This window comes from Sebastes umbrosus, chromosome 6, assembly GCF_015220745.1.
Source record: "Sebastes umbrosus isolate fSebUmb1 chromosome 6, fSebUmb1.pri, whole genome shotgun sequence".
NCBI lineage: Eukaryota > Metazoa > Chordata > Actinopteri > Perciformes > Sebastidae > Sebastes > Sebastes umbrosus.
Window position 1 is genome coordinate 17,384,458 of NC_051274.1, and position 22,703 is coordinate 17,407,160.

General features: G+C 41.9%; 1 protein-coding gene across 12 annotated transcripts in view; it reads right to left on the bottom strand.

Moving 5' to 3' along the window:
* Positions 1-10: 10 nt before the first annotated feature.
* tmcc1a (transmembrane and coiled-coil domain family 1a) overlaps positions 11-22,703 on the bottom strand; it is a 58,505-nt gene continuing 35,812 nt past the window's right edge. For 9 of the 12 annotated variants that reach the window (XM_037771767.1, XM_037771775.1, XM_037771771.1 and 6 more), the window contains 4 exons: positions 6,778-7,032; positions 5,860-6,551; positions 4,060-4,195; positions 11-2,338 (listed from right to left, as the gene is read on the bottom strand). In XM_037771767.1, the coding sequence (XP_037627695.1) occupies positions 2,024-2,338; positions 4,060-4,195; positions 5,860-6,551; positions 6,778-7,032 (1,398 nt within the window). In that variant the 3' untranslated portion in view covers positions 11-2,023. Of the gene's footprint in view, positions 2,339-4,059; positions 4,196-5,859; positions 6,552-6,777; positions 7,033-8,560; positions 9,035-12,690; positions 13,235-14,577; positions 15,978-22,703 lie in introns of those variants that run through there. The other 3 variants (XM_037771776.1, XM_037771779.1, XM_037771777.1) reach the window with 3 other exon arrangements.

Below are 22,703 nucleotides of genomic sequence, written 5' to 3' on the forward strand. Positions count from 1 at the left end.
CTCACACGAGTCAGTCAGGAATGCACTTTATTTATTCCACACTTAGAAAAAAGGACATCAGAAGGCACTGGAGTGGTTTAGCACACAACCCCTACATCACAGGTGTTACTGCAAGGTCACGCTGAAGGTCAAAGGTCAGCTCACTCTCAACTTGCCTTGATGGCAAACATTTAAATAGATCAATAAATCTACCATTTTAATTGCATGTTCAACTTGTGAGGAATCAAGTTTATCGACGTTTTGACAAGAAATGGAGTAAAGTCCTCTTCTCTTTAGACGAGGATGACAGTGATGCTGACCCGAGTCAACTCTTCTTATCCCACTGAGGCCTGCTGTCTTAAAGAGTGACAACCTTTGAAGCGTCCATCAAAGGTTCCTCAAGCCTCAGCCTGACTTGTATGTTATCTAGCCATGTGCTAAAGTGCAGCTGTACAGTTCGAATGATCTCGCTATCTGATAGGAAATCAGCTTCTCAGCATGAAATGCACAATGAACTATTTAATGTGCTGGGTCATCTTGTTGTGTCCTTGACTTGATGAGAGAGAAAGAAAGAAAGAAAGAAAGAATAAAGAAAGACTGGACGCCCAGCCAAAGAGTTGTACTCAAGGAGGCAAGGTGCAGAAACACAACTGAAGATCTGGAGTTCATATTCAGATTTCTCCCTTGCAAAAAGATACATCCTTGACATTCAGGCGAGACATTCGTGACAAATCTGAATAGAAGCAACACCTCCCTCTTTCTTTCTTCTCAGCGTAGACCCTTTGGGCGCTCAAGCAATCCCTGGGTAGACTAAGGTTTGGCACTGGGTGATTACCACCAGAAGACGGTGTACTTGTAGAAAAAGGAGGACGGCCAGAGAAATAATACACAGGGAGAAATGATGAAGAGTACAGTATCAGTGTGCATTTGACTGACGTGGCAGTGGAGACGACTTGCACTGTAGATATAAAGCAGCAGCATTCCTGTTCCAACTGAGATGGAGCTGGATAAGCACCAGTGGTCTCTCTTTCCTGACCTGATCACATCAAATATGGCGTGGGGGAGAAACAATTACCCTGGGAAATTGATTTTACTTGGACAATGGGCTTTTGTCAGTGCTTTGAAAAAACACAAAACTGGTTTCTAATATGTAATGTTTCTAAATGAAAACACGCAGCATTGTTTGCACGTTGCAAACACGACAGACGCTTAACAATAACCAGATGTTCTGTGTGTGTTTATGAGCTGTTTCTATGGTGAGCAGCCTATTGTAGCTTTTCCCTCTAAAGCCGGCCCATTCTGTCTTTGTGTTTCAGTTATAATCTCCCTTATTAAACACAGGTTTTCTTGTTTTACTTAAAAAAAGGAAATAAGTAAAAGCACGTGATTAGAAATGGTAAGGAAGCACAAAAAGTCTAGTCATCATGACACTCAAAAGGTCATGGTCAGTCCTTCAACATGTTCTGTACGAACAAAGTTCCTCACAGCAAGAAAAGGAGTAACTCCCAGGAAGGTTTTCAGCCTCGGTTCAAATCTACCAATCACAGCTAGGTAAGAGTTCTCTTCCTAAAGGCAATCAACCACATTATCACATTTGCATGTCTCTACAATTGGACCGGGCCTTTGGAGCAAATCGCCGACCCAGTTTCCTGACTAAGCTCCCCATCATGTAGAGTGAGGGGAGCGTAATGCTACATGGTACTGAATAAAATAAAAATAACATTATTAGAAATAATAACATTATAATTGATTAAACTCTAAAGATAAAAACAGTACGATGCTGCGTTCTGAGGGACAGCAACACAATAGTTCATTATCAGAAATGTAAACAGTCTCGTCCTTCCTAAATGACAATCATATGTTCTCAACGTTACTCTGTTTCTTCCGCTCTTTCTTGATTCCGTGTTCCGAATGTGCTCGGCCGTTTTTTTCAGTGCCCGGCCACGCAGCCATTCTAACGGCGATCGCGTTCTTCAAACTTCCTGCATGACTGCAGCAAAAGTTACATCACATGGGTGTCACCAAAGCAACATCTTCTATCTGGTCATCCTGGGGGCTGCAGGGCGCGGTGCGTGTACCCCGAGAGAGCGTCCCAGTTCCTCCACAGGAAGGCCAGCAGGAGGATGAGGAGGAGGGTGGAGAGGGAGCGCGAGCGCGTCTTCATCAGCGGGACCACGCAGTTGGCCACAGTTGAGACGAAGACCAGAAGGACAGCCATAAGGGCCAGCAGCACATTGATAAGTTTTCCCAGGAGGGTCCGGGCTGTGGCATTTTCCAGCCCCTCCAACTGGACGACCTGCTGTTGCTGCTGCTGGAGCTCCATCTTAGAGATCCTGGTCTGACACGCCTCCAACGCCTCCTGCAGAGGACACGAGGAAGAAACAAAACCAAAAAAATCATCAGCAAAGTCACCTCAGAGTTCAAAGAACGCATCCCACAACACTGGACTGCATTATACTGAAATGTGTTTCTAATATTCTTGCCCTTTCATCATGTCAAATGAGGTGCACAAAACATGGACACACCTCTCAGTATAATGCAGTCCACTTCAACATCACTGCAAACCTCAATAATAAACAGTTAAACTAATACCTCTCTGACAGTGTCCGTTATCATTGTAAAGGTAGAATTTATGGCGGAGCTGTCGTATTGGGTTGCATTATTTTACAGGTGTCCCTAACAGAGGGGCCACTAAGTGTATATTTCATAGACCTCTACCGCCCCCTGCTGTCGGGGAAAAGAAATGCAGCCAACTTGAACTGTGAATTCACATTTCATACAGGCAGCATACACACATTAGAAACTCACAAACTTGAGCCGTAACAGACAAGAGATAAGGACAAGAGTAATGTGAGTCAATAACAAGGAAACGCTTGTGTTTTGAACAAACAGAAGCGCAGATGGACGGACTGGATTCTCCGTCTCATCTTCCTGTTTACAGTGTCAACATGGATGAAATAACGCCTTTAGCTGTCGGAGGGTGTGTGACCACCTTAAACTTGACGCCTAGTCTGAGCGGACCAAATGAGCTTACTGCACCAGTAAGACATAGAGAGAGGCTGAGCTCGCTTCAGCACTTTCCCTTGCAAAGACCACGTAGTGTACAACTCCAAATGGCAACATTAAATAAAGACAGACATAAATAAGCAAGTGTGACATAATTTAAATGATTTATACTACATTTATCATTGTTAAATGTCATTTTGTCACTCTTGTACTGACGATAGGTCACAATGACCTTGTTGTTGCTCTAGTTAACAGGAGCTACCTGGCTGAATTCAGTAGCAGTTGTTGAGCGTGCTAAGAGGTTGAGAGCATGAGATTGTCTGTGGCTGACGGGTCGGGCACAAGGGCATTTTTCAGTATCGCAACCCAATACTGATATTGGATCGGATCAGTCCCTTCTCTAGAAATAACTACTACATATGAAGAAAAACTAAATAAAGTGGGCATGTCTGTAAAGGGGAGACTCGTGGGTACCCATAGAACCCATTTTCATTCACATATCTTGAGGTCAGAGGTCAAGGATTGAAAATGACCATGCCAGTTTTTCCTCGCCAAAATTTAGCGCTAGTTTGGAGCGTTATCTAACCTCCTTCGCAACAAGCTAGTATGACATGGTTGGTACCAATGAGTCCGATATAACCTCTGGAGATTGATTGCGTTAAAAAAAATCAATAAAACGCGTTATTATCATGTTTACTTTGACAGCCCTAATCAGAAGACAATGATACCATCAACACAGGTATCAGTATGACTGAGTGCTAAATGTTGGTTAGTGCATTGCTGTATCTATATAAAAAGCAAAGCAGTTACTTGTGTGTGTCTATCAGGTATTTTGTAATAGCTTTCAATGACTCAGCTGCTCAGAAGTGAGGACCAGAACTTGCCATTTAATTGAACACTTCCTAAAAATGCCTTTTCATCCTTTTCTGACAGTTCATTTGTACTACAAACTGATTTTTGAAGCAGACAATTTACAACGAGAGACTAAGATGTAATTTCGACTCAACCGATTTCTGTAGCCATTAATTTATTTTCAGACAAGGCAGTGTGCTTGTGGACGTCAGCCTGACAGACCTGTATGTCTCTGGCTCTCTCGTAGGACTGGTAGGCGATCTTCTCCTCCATGCTGGCCAGCTCCTGTTTGAGGTTGAGGATCTCGTTCTGGTGGAGTTCTGTCAGGTCGTTCAGCTGCTCCTCCAGACGCTCACACCTGAACACACACACGTGAGAGTCTGGGTCGTTATAAGCTTAGACAAAGAAACACATGCAGGAATTAGTAGAAACAGACCCTGGAGGCATCTGACCACATGGCACCTGACTGAACTGATGACATGCCCTGACAAGATTAGGGCATGCTTACTCATATGCTGATCCAGCGGGCCAATCAGAGAGCGTCAGCAGTATGAGATTGGCCAATCGGAGGAGCCCAGCAGGAAGAGAGGGATCTATACTGCTGTTTATTTTGGCAGTCACATACAATTGGATGGACAACATAGCAACGAGAACAGACATTAGACTGTCTCTGTGTGTGTTTTTACTGAGTTTAACAGATTTTTACTAAATATTTCAGGTACCTAATATAAATATTCTTGATTAATTGATTATTTGTTTGGTCGATTACATGCCAGAAAATAGAGAAAGGGGAAAATCATGTTTTCCCAGAGCCCAAGAGGATGTCTTCAAACCCCAAAGATATTCAATTATTATTATAGAAGACTGTGAAAACCAACAAGTATTCACAACACCAGCGAATTTCTTGCACTTTTGCTTCGAAAATTACTTAATTAATCAATTATCAAAATTGTTGCTGATTAGTTTTCTGTTGATCGGTTAATTGTTTTAGCTCTACATTCATCAAAAATGAAAATGATAGTTTAAAAAGTCCCATTTTGGGCATTTCTTGGTTATGCAAGTGATGGATTCATTCCCAGAGGAGCTATTTAGCAACATGACGGGTATATGAATGATTATTCCCAGGGGATAGGCTGAAAAGAGCTCCTTAGTGGTCATTTTGTTCTGTATTATTTTGGTCTTAGAGGACAAACACAGACTGCTCTGGATCCACATGGACATTTTAGGGAGAAAAATGCTTGTGTTTCTTTTACTATGTAAGCTGCTCTCTATATCTCCCCTCCTTTTCCATTGTCCTGCCCTCTTAATCTTTGTGCCCTCTTGTCAGAACGTTCTGGAGGAATGTGAGTGTGTTATTTTACGGCCAACTGCCCACAGACAAACCAAAACAAAAGCTGCACAGAGACGTCTGAGTCTAAGGCGAGATATGCGAAGCTGGGACGAGGGCTGAAATAACCCCAAGGATCTTTGTATTTAGAGGACACTGTGCAGGTGTGTCTGTCCCTTTTGTGAACTGCTGTCTCAAAACAACATGAAGCTAGTAACATTTTAATATACGTTTCAGTCTAAATGCTGAAGCAACTTGCTAAAGCAACAGAGTTAGTTATTGTAATGGTACTGCTTATGGGGGACACAGAAAATAATAAGACTGACACTCAAAATCTGCATATTGCATGTGACAATGGCACATACGCCTCGAGGCCGAGTACAAGAGCAGCACCTTTATGCAGGTTTCACATGTTTATGTAAAGGAGGTCCAGGTCAAGGTTTTGTTTTTATCTGCAGTGTGTTAGCTTTGATAAAAGAGCTCTCCAGAAGGGCGAGGGTTGCCCATGATGATGCGTCAGCAGCAGCAGCGTAGCAATATGAATGATCAGTATTGTATTCAGGAGTATGTTTCCAAGGAGAATAGTTCTTCCTGATTACACACTGTTAGTTGGAATTTTAGGGGATTTCTTGCGCTAAACAGGAAGTGTGTTAGGAATGCATGCCACTTTCGTATGGTTTCTTTTCACTCTGTACCTGAAGCGTTCCTCCTGCAGTGCTTGCATAACAACAGTGTAGTCTCTCTGATAGTGGCTCTTCAACCCATCGAGGTTCTCCTCTAGCCTCGCCTGGCCCTCCCTCAGGTCCTGCATCTCCTGTAGCAGCATGTCCAGACTGGAGCTCTGGCTCCTCTCCAGTGTGTTGCCTTTGGAACTCGGGGGACCTCCGGGGGCCCCTGTGGTGCTGTTGGCCCCAGCCGAACCCGACGTAGCACTAGAGCAGTCGTCCTCGCTACCGTACTTGGGACTGGGCTGGAGGTGATGCCCGGCGCTGCCCAGGGAACGTCCGCCAGCCCCCGTCACGCCTTCTTCCACCGAGGGGTCGTCCAGAGAGTCTTTAAGCGAAGGGATGTTGTCAGCGCTGCCGAATTTGTGGCGAATCAGCGACGCAATCTCCCGGGGTTTGGAGACGACGGCCCCGGCAGCGGAGTGGGTGGCTTGGGAGAAGCTGGAGAGGCCTCCCTTCACGCTGTCCACCACGCCTTCGCTGAAGCCCGTGACTTTGGCTCCGACATCCTTCAGGCCCTGCTGCATGTCCCGCAGAACATCCTTGGGTTGGCGTGGGATGCCGTTGTGCTCCACTTCCCGCAGCTTCCGGTGGTAGTGCTCCAGTTTCCTTTGCAGCTGCTGGATGGTCTGTGCAGACTTCTGGTTCTTCTTCTCAAAAACCTGACAGCCACAGAACAGGTTTTGATTAGTGAGGGGAATAAACATTACACTTCAATATATTTAGGCAGTTCCCTCCCTACCCCTGGGGACAAACACAGTGAACAAACAGGTTTAGTGTTAATGCACTGATTGTCTTATATTCTTAACAGGCTTGTGTGACAATTAATCTTCTGGAAATAAAGATACATGTATTAATAGTTTCATAGAGTGCAACAACTAATTTTACCTGTTTGATGCGTGTGCTTTGCTGTTTGTCAGCATTGTTGGCCAGTTTGAGGTACTCTGCGACGTTGTCATCCCTGGCTGTCTGCTCGATCTTAATCTGCTCTGTAAGCTTGAGGATTTTCTGCTGCAGCTGGGCGATTGCCTGCTTTGTGCGCTGAGGGTCCGGGGTGCTATCCTCACCCAGGAATGAACCGTCCGCTCCGCATGAAACAGCCAAGGGTGTTTGGCCCAGCCCGCTCACCTCCAACCGGTCGATCTGAGAGCGAGGAGACGGGAGAAGAAGATAGGGAGATTGGAGTAGGTAAAGGGTCAGAGGAGGAAAGGAGGGAGTAAAGAGGAAAATAAAAGCGAGGGAATAACAGGGAAGAAAAAGTGTGAGTTGCATATTGTGGCTTCTTAGTCATTTTGCTGACGCACATAGAAAACAGAGGCTTCTGCATTTCTGCTGCCAGTCGCCAGGAAAGAGCAAATTGAGACAGTTGAAAAGGCAACCTGCGGTCAGTTTCTCTGAAGAGGAAGATGCAAGATATTATTTCATTCGTTTACAAAGAAAAGAAAGCGGAAGAAAAAATTATTGATAGAAAAACTCAATAATTCAAAGTGTGAATCTACAGCAAGTCTCTTTTTCTTTTGTTAAACAGGCAAAAACAGAATGAAAAGAGTATCAACCTAATCTCTATTTCTGTTTGTTCAGGGAACGACGATATAGGACAAGACTGACAGGATATTAGTTTTTTGCTCACAATAGTTTCAGAGATTAAGAATATTTGTCTGTGTTGTTCAGACACTGACCTGATTTTGTCAACAGGCCACAAAGCATTCGTGTAAAATAAACGCAAATAAATAAATGATCTAAATTGGGGTTTATCCTGTATTTTCCTAAAACTAGATCAGCTCTACCTGAGAAAATGAGGAACCTAGTAGCACCTGAAATCACAGGCAGCTTGATGTGACTCATTTCCTCAAACGCCTCAGGGGAAGAACACTGTGATACTGCTGGAGCTAATAGGTGCTTCAGGGAGGGATTGTGATCAAAAATATTCTTCTCATCCCTGAGCATGCACACAAAATAAACAGCTGTACCTGACAACACACACCGTGGAGGCTCAGAAGCCACCCAGAAAAACAAAAAGCCAGTGGGAAGAGTCAGAGCAGAGGGGTATCCACCGCTACTCACACATCACTCAGCCTCCTCTGTATAGGCTGGCAATCATCACCACTACCATACGATTGCCCAGAAGTCATTATAGATATTTAAATCAATATCCTCCTCACAAACACTTACCATAAACTTCCACGCAACACACACACTCACTTATATATTTTTTATATATTTACTGTATTGTTATTGTTGTTATTATATATATCTTGTCCTAATTGTTTATCACTATTATGTAGTCATATTAATTCTTTATATTAATCGTGTCTCTAGGTGGAGGCTTCAAATAAGCCCAATGGATTTTTTTCCTCTTCCTGCACTGTATATTATTAATGAATTCATTTTTTTGTTATGTTGTGTAGTCTTAAATTGTGCAAAACAAATAAACAAATAACAGGTAAAACACAGCACCTGAGGCTCACCTGCATGCCAAACAGCATGACTAACTGATGACAGGCACCACTAGTCAACACAAAACCACATCCGGGAGGAAAACCAAAACTCCACATCAAAGATTATATCTTCCAAATGACTTTAAGTATAGAGAAATTACCCCAAACTAGCTCTTTTTGATAACTTCTTTTCTGTCATCAGAAGCGACCTCAACTCGCAAAAAGCAGCTCACCTTTCCATTGGTCAAACGGAGAACTTGTTCCCAGTGCATTTTCTACAAAGTGGAGGCGAGCTGCGTATTTTCATCTGCCCTGAACTCTTTGTTAAAGTTAAAAACAGCTAAAAGCCGCGCCGGTTCCTTGAAGCTCCGCCGGACACTGCTGCTGTCGCTCCAACTCGCCGGCTTGTTGTGAAAGTTGAAGCGCACCTGAAACTCTACTGAGGACAGAGCAGGAAGCCCCGCCCACTCCCTCCCAACACAGCTGAGCGATGACATCATCCTCGGAGCTGCATCATCCTCACCACACCAGCAGAAATAGATCCTCATTTTACTGTAATAGATTCACTGACATTTACGGACAAACACGAATACTACTGCAACACTTAATAACCAGTATTACTAGGCTACAACTGCTAGGCTTATGTCTGTCACCATTACAGTATTAGAATAATACATTTACTGAGTAATAGCTCAGAATATTGTGAAGTTGGGCTTCAGTGAGCTACACTGTCTGCTGGTTTTCATACTTCTCTTTTGAATTCAGATGATCAACTCTTGGCTGGTTGGCCAGAGGTATTTACTGTACTGGCCTCCCATCTGAATTCATTGGAATTATTCTATATAATAACATTTCTATACAAGCATAACATACCTGTAATATTTACAAATGGCACCAACTGTACCAGTCAAACATTTTTAAAAACATTATATTCTAGCTTTCACGGTCTCAAAGAAGAACAGGTATAATATAACTGAGAAATAACTAGCCATATAAGAAACTGTAACTGTTTCATACTACTTGGTACTTCTACTCCGTCAGAATTCAGTGTTTTACTTTTTACTTCACTAAATGTATTTGACAGCTGTAGCCTAGCTATTACTTACTTTTTCAAATTAAGATTTTTCATACAAAATATGTCCGTTTATAACATACCATACCACTTATGGAGATTAACCCATTTGTGCCCAAAGACTATATTATTTAGTAGGATAAAAGGAAAAATGCCACAACATTTGTTCAGATTGGTCAAAAGTCTTGGAATTTGGTATGGACATACTTTGGACAGTACAACATAGACAGTTTTAGATCACATGAAAAATCCCACTTTTTAAAGAAGTCCGGTTAAAGATCGGATTTTTGAAAAATGAGGAAAAACGCTAACATTGTGTTCATTAAACGTTTCCATATGATTTTTTTTACACTGCATATGTGTGCATATCATTTATATTGAACTTGTTATGAGTTAGTTCATAGATACCAAATACTTGATTGTGTTCTTTGTAGTTTCTGACATACAACCACTTTCTTATCATACTATATTTAGTCTTTGGGCACATGGGACTACTGTTTTTTTGCAAAAACAGTAGTCCCATGTGCCCAAGGACTAAATATAGTATGGTAAGAAAAACTCAGTTTAGTTTGACCGATTTAGAAAATGTCGTCACATTTATGCTTAAGCAAGCCCAGAGAACACTTCCATCAAAGGAAAATAAAAGAAAATTCAGTTACGGGCACAAATGGGTTAACATATAAAATAGTTAAAATTAGCTCGACCGACTACAACAGTGAACTTCTACTTACACATAAAAACCTAAATAATAATCCATGGTGGTTCTGTGGTACACAAAGTGCAACTGGGAATTATTACTAGGGAATGTCATTCATAATTTATCTCATTTATGTAACTTTTAACAACAAACAAACGAGTGAACTACATGGAAGAATGAGCAACACAAAACCTGATCAGTATCTCAGACCTGCACCACAAAAATGAGACAGTTTCTTGTTGTTGTTTGTTTTATAATATATTGGAGAATAATGTGTTGAATGATTTCAGGCAAGGGTGACACATTTTTGCAGGTTAATATGTGAAGTGAAATCCTATAATCAAGTCAAACAAGAGGCTACAGGGTAGACTGGGAGTCCTGATGTGAGACTCCCAGTCTTTCTGTCTGTCTGTGCCAGCCAATAGAGAGGAGCTGTAGAGGGCAAGAAAAACCAGTCTGACATCCCTTTAACCCCACCAACACACACACACACACACACACACACACACACAGACACACGCACACACACACACACACACACACACACACACACACACACACACACACACACACACACACACACACACTTAGCTAAGGGCACATTCCTTTCAGTGCAGGGAAACAAGAGATTTGGCAAGTCATTTCCCCTTTTTTAGGTAATTTTAGATAAATGAAACAGTTTTGCATCATGTTGAGCGTTAAATAGAAGAAGTCCCTTGAGCCAATTTACCCAACAACTGTTCGGTACAGTAAGTCTAATCATGATCAAATCCGCTTTGACGGGCAGCCAAGGCGATCAAATGAATCAGAGAACTAGAGCAGCCTGCTGGGCTGGCACAGTGACGTTTCACAGCGGCACCTGGTCTGTTCTCGACGGCTATAAACAAAATAGTATTAATAGCTTCATGAGGGCAAGCATGAATGAAATGCTCATTTCATCCATATCAGCACTCCATGGGGGTAAATGAGAAGATTTCCCAGTTTGCTCTTGTCTCACTGATGACTACATTATCTGAATAATTAGATGTGTGCCCTCTGACATAAAGATATACAGAAGATAAAGAGGGCAAAGGACGAGTCAGCTGAACCCTTTGGACTGGAGTTCCCTGCAAGACAGAGTAGATAGAGGTTTTAAACACTGTGATAAGAAAGCCTCGGTGCACACTGGCACCAAATCAACAACTTTTCTTAGATTAAAAAATTCTCTGTCAGCAGAGTTCTTCCGTTACGTATGCGAACCACGCACAGCTGGTCAGTCATGTGGTTTACAACTGACAGCTCATGTTCTCTATGACCGGTAACATACAGACTCATACTGCTGCCACACATAGCAATGCAATGCTTCATGCCCAGCTTTCTGACGCAGATAAATAGTTCCAGTTTCTGAACAAATTGTCTGTATGATCAGTGTCGTACCCAAATGGACTCAAGTTTTTTCTGCGACTAATCATGCATGTAATTAAAGATGGTGAGCTGAAGGATTAGGCTAATTTCCCAGGGTTAACAGAGGCAAACATGTTGATGTGCTGAGCCACTGAAGCAAGAAGTGACAGACACTGCATCATGGGAGCTTAAGTGGCCTAATGAGACGACTGTTTGTAATTGGGGGGCTGCCTGATCCCTCTCTGATTAGACTTTATCAGTAAGAAAGACAAAAGGGTCTGCATGGACCTGTGCCCTATGGCTTCTTGCATACACACACAGGAAGGGGTCGGTTCTCACTCCACCCTCGTCCCCAAACTGGTCCGCCTGCTGGTTGACCAGGTTGTGCAACAGCCTCTGATCCATGCAAAGCTAGTTAGAGCCGTGAAAGGCCAACCCTGACTTACCTCAAATCCACAAGAGGCCTGGGAAAAGACTGGCCGAAACCTAAACACCCAGACCTACGGCCGTCCGTCTCACACAAGCGGGCATTTAGAAAGCATTACCGGGCTAACGTTGTTAGATATGTATCACACATAATTAGATACACGCAACAAGAACATCTTGTACTGCCCCATCTCAATCTCTCTCAGCCACACAGGACACGCATATGCCTCAAATTCCTGTCTACTCGATGTAGGTCATAGAGCAGAAAATGGACTGATGCTGTCGTAAGACACTCTCCGATATTTTTAGGCAATTTCTCAGTTCTCGTTTCTTTCTACCCCAAAGCGTCAGACATGTCACCTCCTGTTTTCTACTCCTGTAAGTCCTGTTAAATGTGTTTGTTGTTTTGTCAGGTGAGTTCAGGTTCAGGTAAACAGAGATGTTCTGATAACAGACATTATTAAGCTTCTTGTCACCCACGCTAACCAGGTCAGGGTGAATTTCAACCCCATTTCCATCCTTGACTGCTGCTTATTGTTTAAAGATGAAGAATTTTAACACTATGTTTGAGAATGAAACAAAATCCTCCTGTTTCAGACTTACATAATAGTCTGAAAGGCAGTATTTAGCATAAACATGACATTGAGCTGAGCGGTGATTGTTTTGAATATAAACATTCTGGTCTAAATACCTTCTTTCTATTACATAAAAACTGTTATGTTCTCTAAGGTCAAGGTCAAGTTTCTGCTATTTGTGCTATAAATGTGAGTGTAAAAGTGCAGTACCTTGTTGGTTGTTATGCCTCGCATTCCTGTGATGTCAGCTTGTGTTTCTTGTGCCGAGATGCAAGAGTGATACTACCAGGATACTGTAACTTTCTGGGAAATCTGTCTTCCTCTACACCTCTCCTATTACAGCATTCTCTGCAGTATGGATAAAGGTACAGTGCTAATTTGTCACAGCACATCAGAGTTTTAGCAGCTGTAGGCTGGGTGAGCTGGTTCTCCAACCTTGCTTATCTACAGAGTCCGATATCCATGAGCGCCGGGACCTTAGATCCATGGCGGACGTAAGAATCAGAGCTTTCCGGTGTACACTCAGTGTTGCGGCTGAATCATTTCTGCGATCCGTCCACCTGTTAACAGTCATTTTTAATTTTACAGCTGTCTTCTCTCCCTTTATACCACTTGTATCTCTCTGACCTTATCGCTCAGCCGGCATCGAAGCCAATCATCTGTGACTGACTGAACTTCACACTCCTGATTAGTTGGTTTGATCTTTAACCCTGCAGTCAATCACAAAGTGGTTGCCATAGAAACAGCATGACATTACAAAGTGATCGTGATGTCTTTTATTAAACATAAACATATATCAGTTTGTGCCTGATGGTGTGCGGGTGTGGTGGTACAGTGGGTCCATAGAGTGTGTAGCTGCACTTATTAGTTATTTAGTTATCAAAAACATCAGTGCATGTCACAGATCTGTGCCATATTTAACACATATTAACCCTTTTTTTACGCCAACCCCTTTTCATTTCCTCATGGTTTCAGTTCCCACTCAGACGTGCCAAATTAAGCGGTATGGAAATTGACAAAAATAGATTGTTTTTAAATCCTCTTTTTGTTTCCTTTAAGGGGATCCAATGAGGCAACAATGAACCCCATTCACAAGATATGGAACCTTACATAACTCCATGTGATGCTGCTGGACAAGAGGCAGTTCACTCAACACATTCACCCACGAATTAGCACTAAACACAACACAAACTACTAATCAGACACAACAAACCCCAATGGCCAACGGCTGCCAGTGCATTTCCTAAGGAATTCGGAGGGTGTGAGAAAAGCTATTTCGTGTTCACATCCAAAAGAAAGAAACACACAGAGTGCAGGTCTGGGGAGAAAGAGAAAAAAAACAAGGCTTTTCTAGGACCTCACTATCATAACAAAGACTTTCAATTCCTATGATTTCAAGACAATGTCCTCTTCACACCAAGAGAGTCGTCTCCTACCAGATTTTGTGGTTTCTACTGTAAGATCTGAGACACACGACAGGTAACACCCAACCATCTCATAGGTACCAACCATGTCATACCAACTTGTCGCGAAGGAGGATAAATAACGCTCCAAACTTGCGCTAAATTTTGGTGAGAAAAAACTGTCATGGACATTTTCAAAGGGGTCCCTTGACCTCTGACCTCAAGATATGTGAATGAAAATGGTTTCAATGGGTACCCACGAGTCTCCCCTTTACAGACATGCCCACTTTATGATAATCACATGCAGTTTGGGGCAAGTCATAGTCAAGTCAGCACACTGACACACTGACAGCTGTTGTTGCCTGTTGGGCTTGAGTTTGCCATGTTATGATTTGAGCATATTTTTTATGCTAAATGCAGTACCTGCGAGGGTTTCTGGACAATATGTGTCATTGTTTTGTGTTTTTAATTGATTTCCAATTATAAATATATACATACATTTGCATAAAGCAAGCATATTTGCCCACTCCCATGTTGATAATAGTATTAAATACTTGCTAAATCTCCTTTTAAGGTACATTTTGAACAGATAAGAAATGTGTTATTAATCGCGATTAAATATTTTAATTGATTGACAGCCGTAGTAAAAACATATATGATGACCATGACACATTATTTACAGGTGGAGACTCACGGTGGTGGGAGTGGGAAGTGGAGAGGTGTCAGCAGTTACCAGGTTGAGGATGACCTCCATGGCGGAGAGACGCATGCGCACGGCTTGGACTGGAACTTTGTTTGGTCTGCCTATCTGTGTGTGTGTCCCTCGGGAGACGACCACAGCCGGGGGAGAGGGGAAGAGCGCGGCCCTGGGAGAGCCCTCATCACTCAGGACACTTCTCCCAAACAAAGTCCACTTGACTCAAAGTCCACCGGACAAAGACTTCACTTGAGAGACTCTTAGGAATTACTGTTGCCTTGACTGAATATCCAGAATCCATAGAATGCTTGGTCCCTCCAGCAATGAACCATGACTATTGATAGCTGCCGAGTCTAGGGAGCGTTGTGCTGCTGGTTCACAGAGCAGCCGCTCCTCAAAGCCCATGACCACGCTTCAGCGCCAACACACGCTCCGCAGTAATCGTCAGAGAGCCTATGGAGCACACATATATGCGCTTCGATAAATACGACTCCCACAGACGGCATGCATTCGTGGGAGAACAAGGACTCCTCTGGAGCAAAGGGTCCGTCTGATGGAGGTTTGGGGTGGCAGAGCTGAGGCGGTTAATCGGATGAAGACTCGCAGGTTTGGATGGAGGCAAGGTAAAAAGAAGGAAGAGTTTACTGTGAAGTTAAGTGTTCAAAGAGTCCGTGGGGGATAAAATCCACAGAGGGAAAAAGGAAAAAAGAGGCAGAGACCCAGAGGACGGATGTGAGGGGAGCGAGGGAGCAGACAGGAAAAAAAGAGCCCACCAGGAGCTGTCACTGAGAGGGAAACGGAGCGAGAGAGGGAGCAAAGGAAAGAGGGGTTGTGAGAAAGCTTTGTGAACGGAGGAAGGGGGGCTTTTCTTCTGTTGGAGTTTCTAGGCCAGCTCAGCTCCAAAACAGTGGCTAGCTCAGACAGAAAGAAAGGGAGAAAAATCCTCCACTCCCGCCTTTCAATTATCACACAGTTTGATTGTCGCAGCCAATCAGATTCCTGAGTGATCACGCTGTAATAAATCACTTTCCACTGCCATACAGGGCTAAACCAAATGTGTCTGCTGACCAATAACCCACAGAGCTGTGCTTAAAGTGGCATGTTTTTGTCACATATGTTGTATAACATGAAATACACAGATACAAAGGAGTGAACAGTGTGGAGAAAAAAACTTGCACCCAAGAAAAAACCCCAGATTAAACAGATTACACGGTCATATGATGATTACAAAGCTGCTATTCAAAACTGTGCATATGTGTGCACACATGACTTTAGCTTATGATTGCGTCACTTATCCACTGACGAGAAGTGCTTCAACACTGCTTTGGTAATATTCTTACAAATTCAGCAACAGCATGGTGATCGCTTTTATTAGAATTCTTAGTTTAATTATGTTTACAGGAAACAGCTCACAAGCACCACGTCACTGTCGATTTATCTCATTCGTACAGATAATGTACGAACGTCAACAAAAATCCAATGAATATTTTTATTCAAAATCCAGTGGTTAACAGTCTGATGTCGGTCACACCTTCACTTCATTAAAACACATGCAAATTCATATCCAAATACTCCCACAAAATACCATTTTATGAGCTTCAGCACATTGTTCTCCAGGATAAAATCGTGCTGTTTGTCACTTCCAAAAATGTACAAACCAATTAGGGAGAAAAAGCAAAGCAGGGAGCGTAGGGGGTAAGGCAGGACAAGGGCTACTAAAGACTTCTGTGCAGAAGCCGACGGGAGGGAGGGGGTGAGGAGAGCATGAATACAGGCTTTAATGAGAGAGCGGGAGGAGTTAAGGCACCGAGAAAGAGAGGGTATGATTTAGGGAAAAGGCTGCTTATATAAGGATAACCCCAACTTGCTCAGATGGCAGTTCAAGTGGGTGACATGTCGGTTTGACCCCAGTATTACATCAATGCGACAAAAGAAATTCAGTTATTCCAAAACTGAATATCATGGAAGCTACATTCTCTTTATTTCCCTTCCCTTTGAACACTTTCCATTCACACATATATAAATATATATAGTTTTTTTCACTCTCTTTCTAACTTAATTTAAGTCTGCGGCCTCGTACATACGCACCCGAATTAGGTTGCACCAGCTATTCGTTAAGTCCTTCCTGAGATCTTAGTGGGTACTGGCTAGTGTCAAACTAGCGATTTACTAAATCAGGTTCCACCATTGAAATTGAACTAAATATCTTAGCTAGTTAAGACATTAGTAATATGTAAGTTGGTTGATAGAAAACATCTGTAGCATTGTATAATCAAAAGCAATCAACTATGTAAACAGAAAGTCAGTGTAGCATCACAAGCTTTAACACAATCTCTGCTCATTGTCTACAGTTCGATGAGCAACTTGAGATGCCACTCTGGAGTTTGAGTTGAGAGACGATGTCTACGACTGGATTTTTTCACAAGTAGCCAGTTTACAAATTAATTTTAAACCAATAAGAAGCTAAATCACAATCAGACGATAGCTGGTGGGTTCCGAGATTGCATTTCGGCCGATGCGTTCCGCCTCTTTTGCTCTCTGTTTACCTGCATTCAACCAAAACCTGCTCGAACGTGATTGGTCATTATGACTTGGACTACAAACAGAAACCACACTACCGGCACCAAAATCTTGTCGAGTTGCCTACAGATTCTGCATGTGAATGCAGAATCTGTTTATAGAGATTAGCTTTAAACAGAATTTCAACAGAATTTCAACAAAGTGTCAAGTCAGATATGTTGACAATATTAGCAAGCTAATGTTAGCAGTAGCTCTGTCAATTAACCTAGCAAGCTAGTTCATTTAGCTGATTAGACCTGGCAGTTTGTAAAGTAAATATTTAGAAACAACTAATCTCGATGTAAGAATAAGTTTCTGTGGTATTGTAACCCTTTTTAAATTAGTGATGGGTAAATCGCTACTTAGTAAACACTAAAAAGTCTAAGTTTGATCTTAAGAACAGCTGGTGCAACTTGTTCCTAGACTGGGACCATAAGTAAATGTACATCATACAGTAAAACTAATAAAACTAATAAAAATGTACATCGTCGTACGGTATTTTTCTTACAGATGGCTTCTTGGTTAATCATTAGTCACTTAGGGGAAACTAACACACTGGAACTTCCCGCTAACAGGTTCCTTTCAGACATGAATGCATTACACTCATTCTTAACCCTGCTCTCTGTGTCATTCCAGGCTGAGGTCTGACGTCTCCTATGGAGGCTATGTGGCCCCCAGCAGCTCTCGTCAGTCCAGGAATACTCTAGCTTTCAGGGTGACTCAGGACATCTTTACACACTCTCTGGTAGCATGACTTAATAGCATACCTCAAATAGCAGAGTGGCTCCGCAATGACAAATTCACAGCGGGGAGTTGGGGGGGGGGGGGGGGGTATACTCATGCCCTGACAAGTGACTGATGCTTGAAAACAAAATAAAAATGGAGATGTTGGCCTCAAGGGCTGTTTTACCTCATCAGAGCCACGTTAGCTGCTCAAAATTAGGGGACAGAAAGAACAGCTGTGACCTTCCCTATGAACTATTTACATTGACAGAAATAAATATTAGCTACATAATAACTAAAATAGTAAGAGAGTTATTAATAAATAATCTCTTCAATGTGTTATTAGAATTAAATTAGGAATTGCTTTTTCAACTCAAATATGTCCAATTTGTAGGGAGAGTCGTAGTAATTATGCATCTTATTGCTGACTGCCCAAAGACTGTGCATATCATTCATTAGATGTCATGTTTTCTGTTCTATTCTCTACTTAACAATAGAGTTGAATGTAGACATTTTCTACAGAGACACATCTGGGATCGGAGTTGTGTCCAGGTCCCAGATCATGTGAATTAGAGTTAAATTGCACCGGCAATTAAGTTCATTTATAGCATTTACAATAAATTAATCTTTATGTGCGAGTGTGTGAGGATATTTGTGGAAATGAGTTCAGTAAAAAAGAAAGAAAATGCTGGTGAGATCCTTTTATGGCGTCTCAGTTAATAGATTTGAGACAGATGTGCCTCGCAGACAAAACAATGACCCAATTTGATGAATACATCACATTACAATAACCCCTTTTCTTTCTCTCTCTCACACGCACACATGCATTTTACGCATGTGTTAAGGGGACACGACCTGCTGAACTGGTGATGTATGTCGCCAATCCAGAGCAGGAATGCTTATCTAGTTATATGATACACCCAGCATTAGCACTTTAGGCTAAGATCCTATGGTAACACTGAATGCACCAGTAACTCAGTATTGCATTAAAACAATGTTACTGTAACACATTTGTTAAATTTTATTTGTTTTAATAAATGTATTGGAAATGTTTAAATCTCATTAACTTAATTTTTCTATAAGACATAAATAAAGAGCACAAGACAAAGAATTTCAATATACTCACCCACTGTCTTAATAAATTGCAGTTCTATTGCCTTGTTAGCCTGCATTTTTACTTTGGAATATATTCAGAATAATTTTTTTTATTATGTTACATGTGAACATTTTCTTACACTACTGAGATAAACAAATAAAGGACCTAAGTAGATGACAATGATGCAGCAAGTTGCAAAGCTTCATCATTGTTATGTAAAATGAAGATTGACAGAGCTAAGCCAATGTGTTTGTAATAATTTCTATGCCTGTCTAGTTCATGTGTTGGCTGGGATCTACACGCAAAAAAGACAAATACTGGTATTACTGATGAAAATCAAGTATTTTGGGGAGACAGACAATAATGCTATATTTTAGAGCACTGGTTCTCAAATTTTTTCACATCAAGGATCCCTAAACTGACACAAATCAGACCACGACTCCCCATTTGATAAGATTTTGTCGCAGGGTCCCCTATCTGACAGGATTTTTGCTTGTAGATGTTTTATTACAGAAATGTATTAAACCTATGACCAAAATAGTCATACATTATGTCATTATGTTACTTATGGATGGAATTATAGTGAAAATGAATTATTCCCCTTTTTGCTGGGGACCCCCTCGAACTCCCTCAAGGACCCCTGGGGGTCCCCAGACCCCACTTTGAGAGCCACTGTTTTAGAGAGTGTTTGGCACTGTATTTAGGATGCTAATGTGAGCAATTTGTGAGTCATTTATTGCGGATTTAAACTTTCTAATGTTTATTTTCATTATTAGCTACTAAAATGTAGCAAGTAGTGATGAGATTCACCCATAGCTGCTCCACCTTAGTAAAATATTAGTGCTTTGACACGAAGTGCTGACACTTTTTTGTATCAAACTATTACAGTGAAACAAAAATCTGATGTTTTACACGCAGGCTGGTTTGGAAACAGAGGTACTGTACATTTTGAATGGACAATGCTCTGATGAGCTCACACATGAAGGCATACAGAACAACTTGTGTGTGGAGATATTTCCTCAGCCAGCAGATGGAGGCAACAAGATTCTTATAATGCATAATACTCGTTGTCATTCGGAAGACAGAGCCTGGTGCTGAACTGAGGCCAGGTAGGCGCTACACAGCCAACAAGTTCTGGAAGAATCCAGGAGACAAAGGGAAGAGACTGGCTCTGATGTAACTGGACTGGGATTGGATAAAGGGTGAATTGAGTGAGTGTGATAAACAGAGAGCCATATAGAGAGTGAGAGTAAAACAGAAAACTGGAATTCAATTAGAGAGCTATTGCAATTGGGACTACATGAAGTTATAAGGATTTATTTTCCCAATAATTATGCATCATCTAAGTGTAGAATAACCAAACCATTGTTTAACTGTGCCAACACCACAGTCCCCTCCATGTGATGTCGTAAATTGTGATAGGTTATGGTGTGGCGTGGTTTGGGGGTGTGAGAGGTTACGTAAAGGCAGAAGAGCGAGAGCTTTGTCTGCACGGACTGGGGGTAATTCAAGCCTGAGAGAGGAGACAACCATGACTCGGGGCTCGGGCCTCGCTGAACAATACCTTCCCCATAAAAAGAAGCCCCCTGTCCAACCCAGTCCTCCCTAGTCTAAGCTCCAGTATAACCAATGGCCCTATTAGCAGTTACATAAACCACTGGGCACTTTATACACAGGGGCCATTATGACTGGCGAGGTCAGAGAGCGTGAAACATCTTAGTAGCCAACTCCAATACTGGCATCTACAAGAGCCAGGCAGGAAGGAAAACAAACAAATAAACTTTAATAACAACAACAACCTAAACAATTAAGTGTTCTCAGTCTCATTCCCTGTCTAGATGACTGTGATCACTACTTAGTTTCAACTAAATAAATAGTTTGTGTCTAGAAGGTAACACGAAAATTGGCAAGTTCAGCTGTTACAGGTCAGCGTTGTACAGTATGACGGTTTGCTAAGTTACAGTATAATGTTTGAAACTTTGACAGTGAATGAAGCACATCTGTTGGGTTAAGTCTCGGTTATACTTTCAGCAAGGACGGTCGCATGGACATGAGCTGACGTGGAATCGTGTCGAGGAAACGTTTGAATCTTTTATACTCCGTGCGTATTTCTCCTTAGGGATGCACTGATCCCACTTTCTCAGTCCTGATACCGAGCACTGATCTGATACTAGTGTTTAATTAATAAGCTGTATGCCTCACTGTGTGTAAGTGACTGGGATCAGTGTTTTAAGGCAACATCAGGCTTGACTTAAACATTGCTTTCTTATCTTTGTCAAACAAAATGTGACAAATAAATACATAGATATAAATTTATTTAATTCTTCTTTATCATTAAAATAATAAATCGTACACCAGCAACATGGTAAAAAATCTTAAAAATTATCAGGAATTACAATTCAAGTATAAATCTTTTTTAAGCAGCAAGAAATTGGTCAAAACTTAAACAGGAATTAAAATGACAGTATATAATGTATATAAATATAGTATATAAACGTAGAACTGAATTGAATAGATCGGCCGCATTGTCACCGATATCCGATCCAGCCATTTGAGTCAGTATTGGCCCTATACTGTATACTATCCAGTATCAGTATCGGTGCATCCCTATTTCTCCTCGCAGCAAACCAGCATTCTCAAAGCTCTTCAAAGTTCTCCATTTTCACCGCCCATCCGTGTTTGCGTAGTTAGAAAAATTTGGATGTACACGGAGAGGCAAAAACCTGACGCACGCAACCCCCGCAAAGTGTCTGATGGTGTGACGTCACTTTGGCCGTACAGGCACTTGTGACCCTCGCGGATGCGAGTATTATGAAAGTGTAGGGAGAAGACACTGGAAAACACATGTATATGCATGCCAGTGTACTACCAGTATAGCCAGACCAATAAATAGGTGGGCCTTTTTATATAAGCTAATATCAGCTTATTGCAGATATACTGTATCTGTATTGGCATATATATTGGCCAATAAGTAAGGTCTGGGGTAATTTAGGGGTTATTTATATCCTGCTCAGTACATATCATGGTCACAGATTTTTAAATAAAAAAACTAAGGGATCCTTTGTCTGTTTACTAATGTTAAAAAAAAACGATAGTCATTTCGCATCAGCCTAAAAAATCCAGTATTGGTTGGGTTATAACCTCGAGTGTTTATCTTTTTTTCCCAGTATATATATGTGCAGGTGACAGTGCAATATGTGTAAGAGACAGTGTGGGTACATAAGATGAGACAAAGTGTGTATGTACAGCAAAGCGGTGTGTGTGTACGTGAAGGGAAACGGAGTGGGTACGTGGGCAGAAACAATGTTTGTCGTCCATTGGTTGGTGGTGGTTGGTATTTGTTGGAGCTGCTTCTGTTTATACTCAGCCCATCCTGGTTATGCAACACAGAAACAAAAAGGGCACAGGCCCAAAATGTGCAAGTTTGTCTGGCTGGATGCTGTACAATACCCAGAGTACCATGGGGCAGCAGTATGCAGAACCAAACAGACTGCCAGCCTATTCATGAGCAGGAAGATGGAGAATCTAGAACAAACAGTCCCAGCTTTTTGGCCCTGAAAGATTATTTAGTCTGGCCCCTTCTCAGTTTTCTTGTTCCCTCCACCCAAACCCCATACCACTCATGGTCCCACGTTGACCCCACTTTGAAACAGACTTATTGCATGGCCGGGGGCCTGGGTACTGTTTGGGAAGTTTTAGCGAGACTTCACTGTGTGAATTAGGCCACTAGGAAGCAGTAGATTTC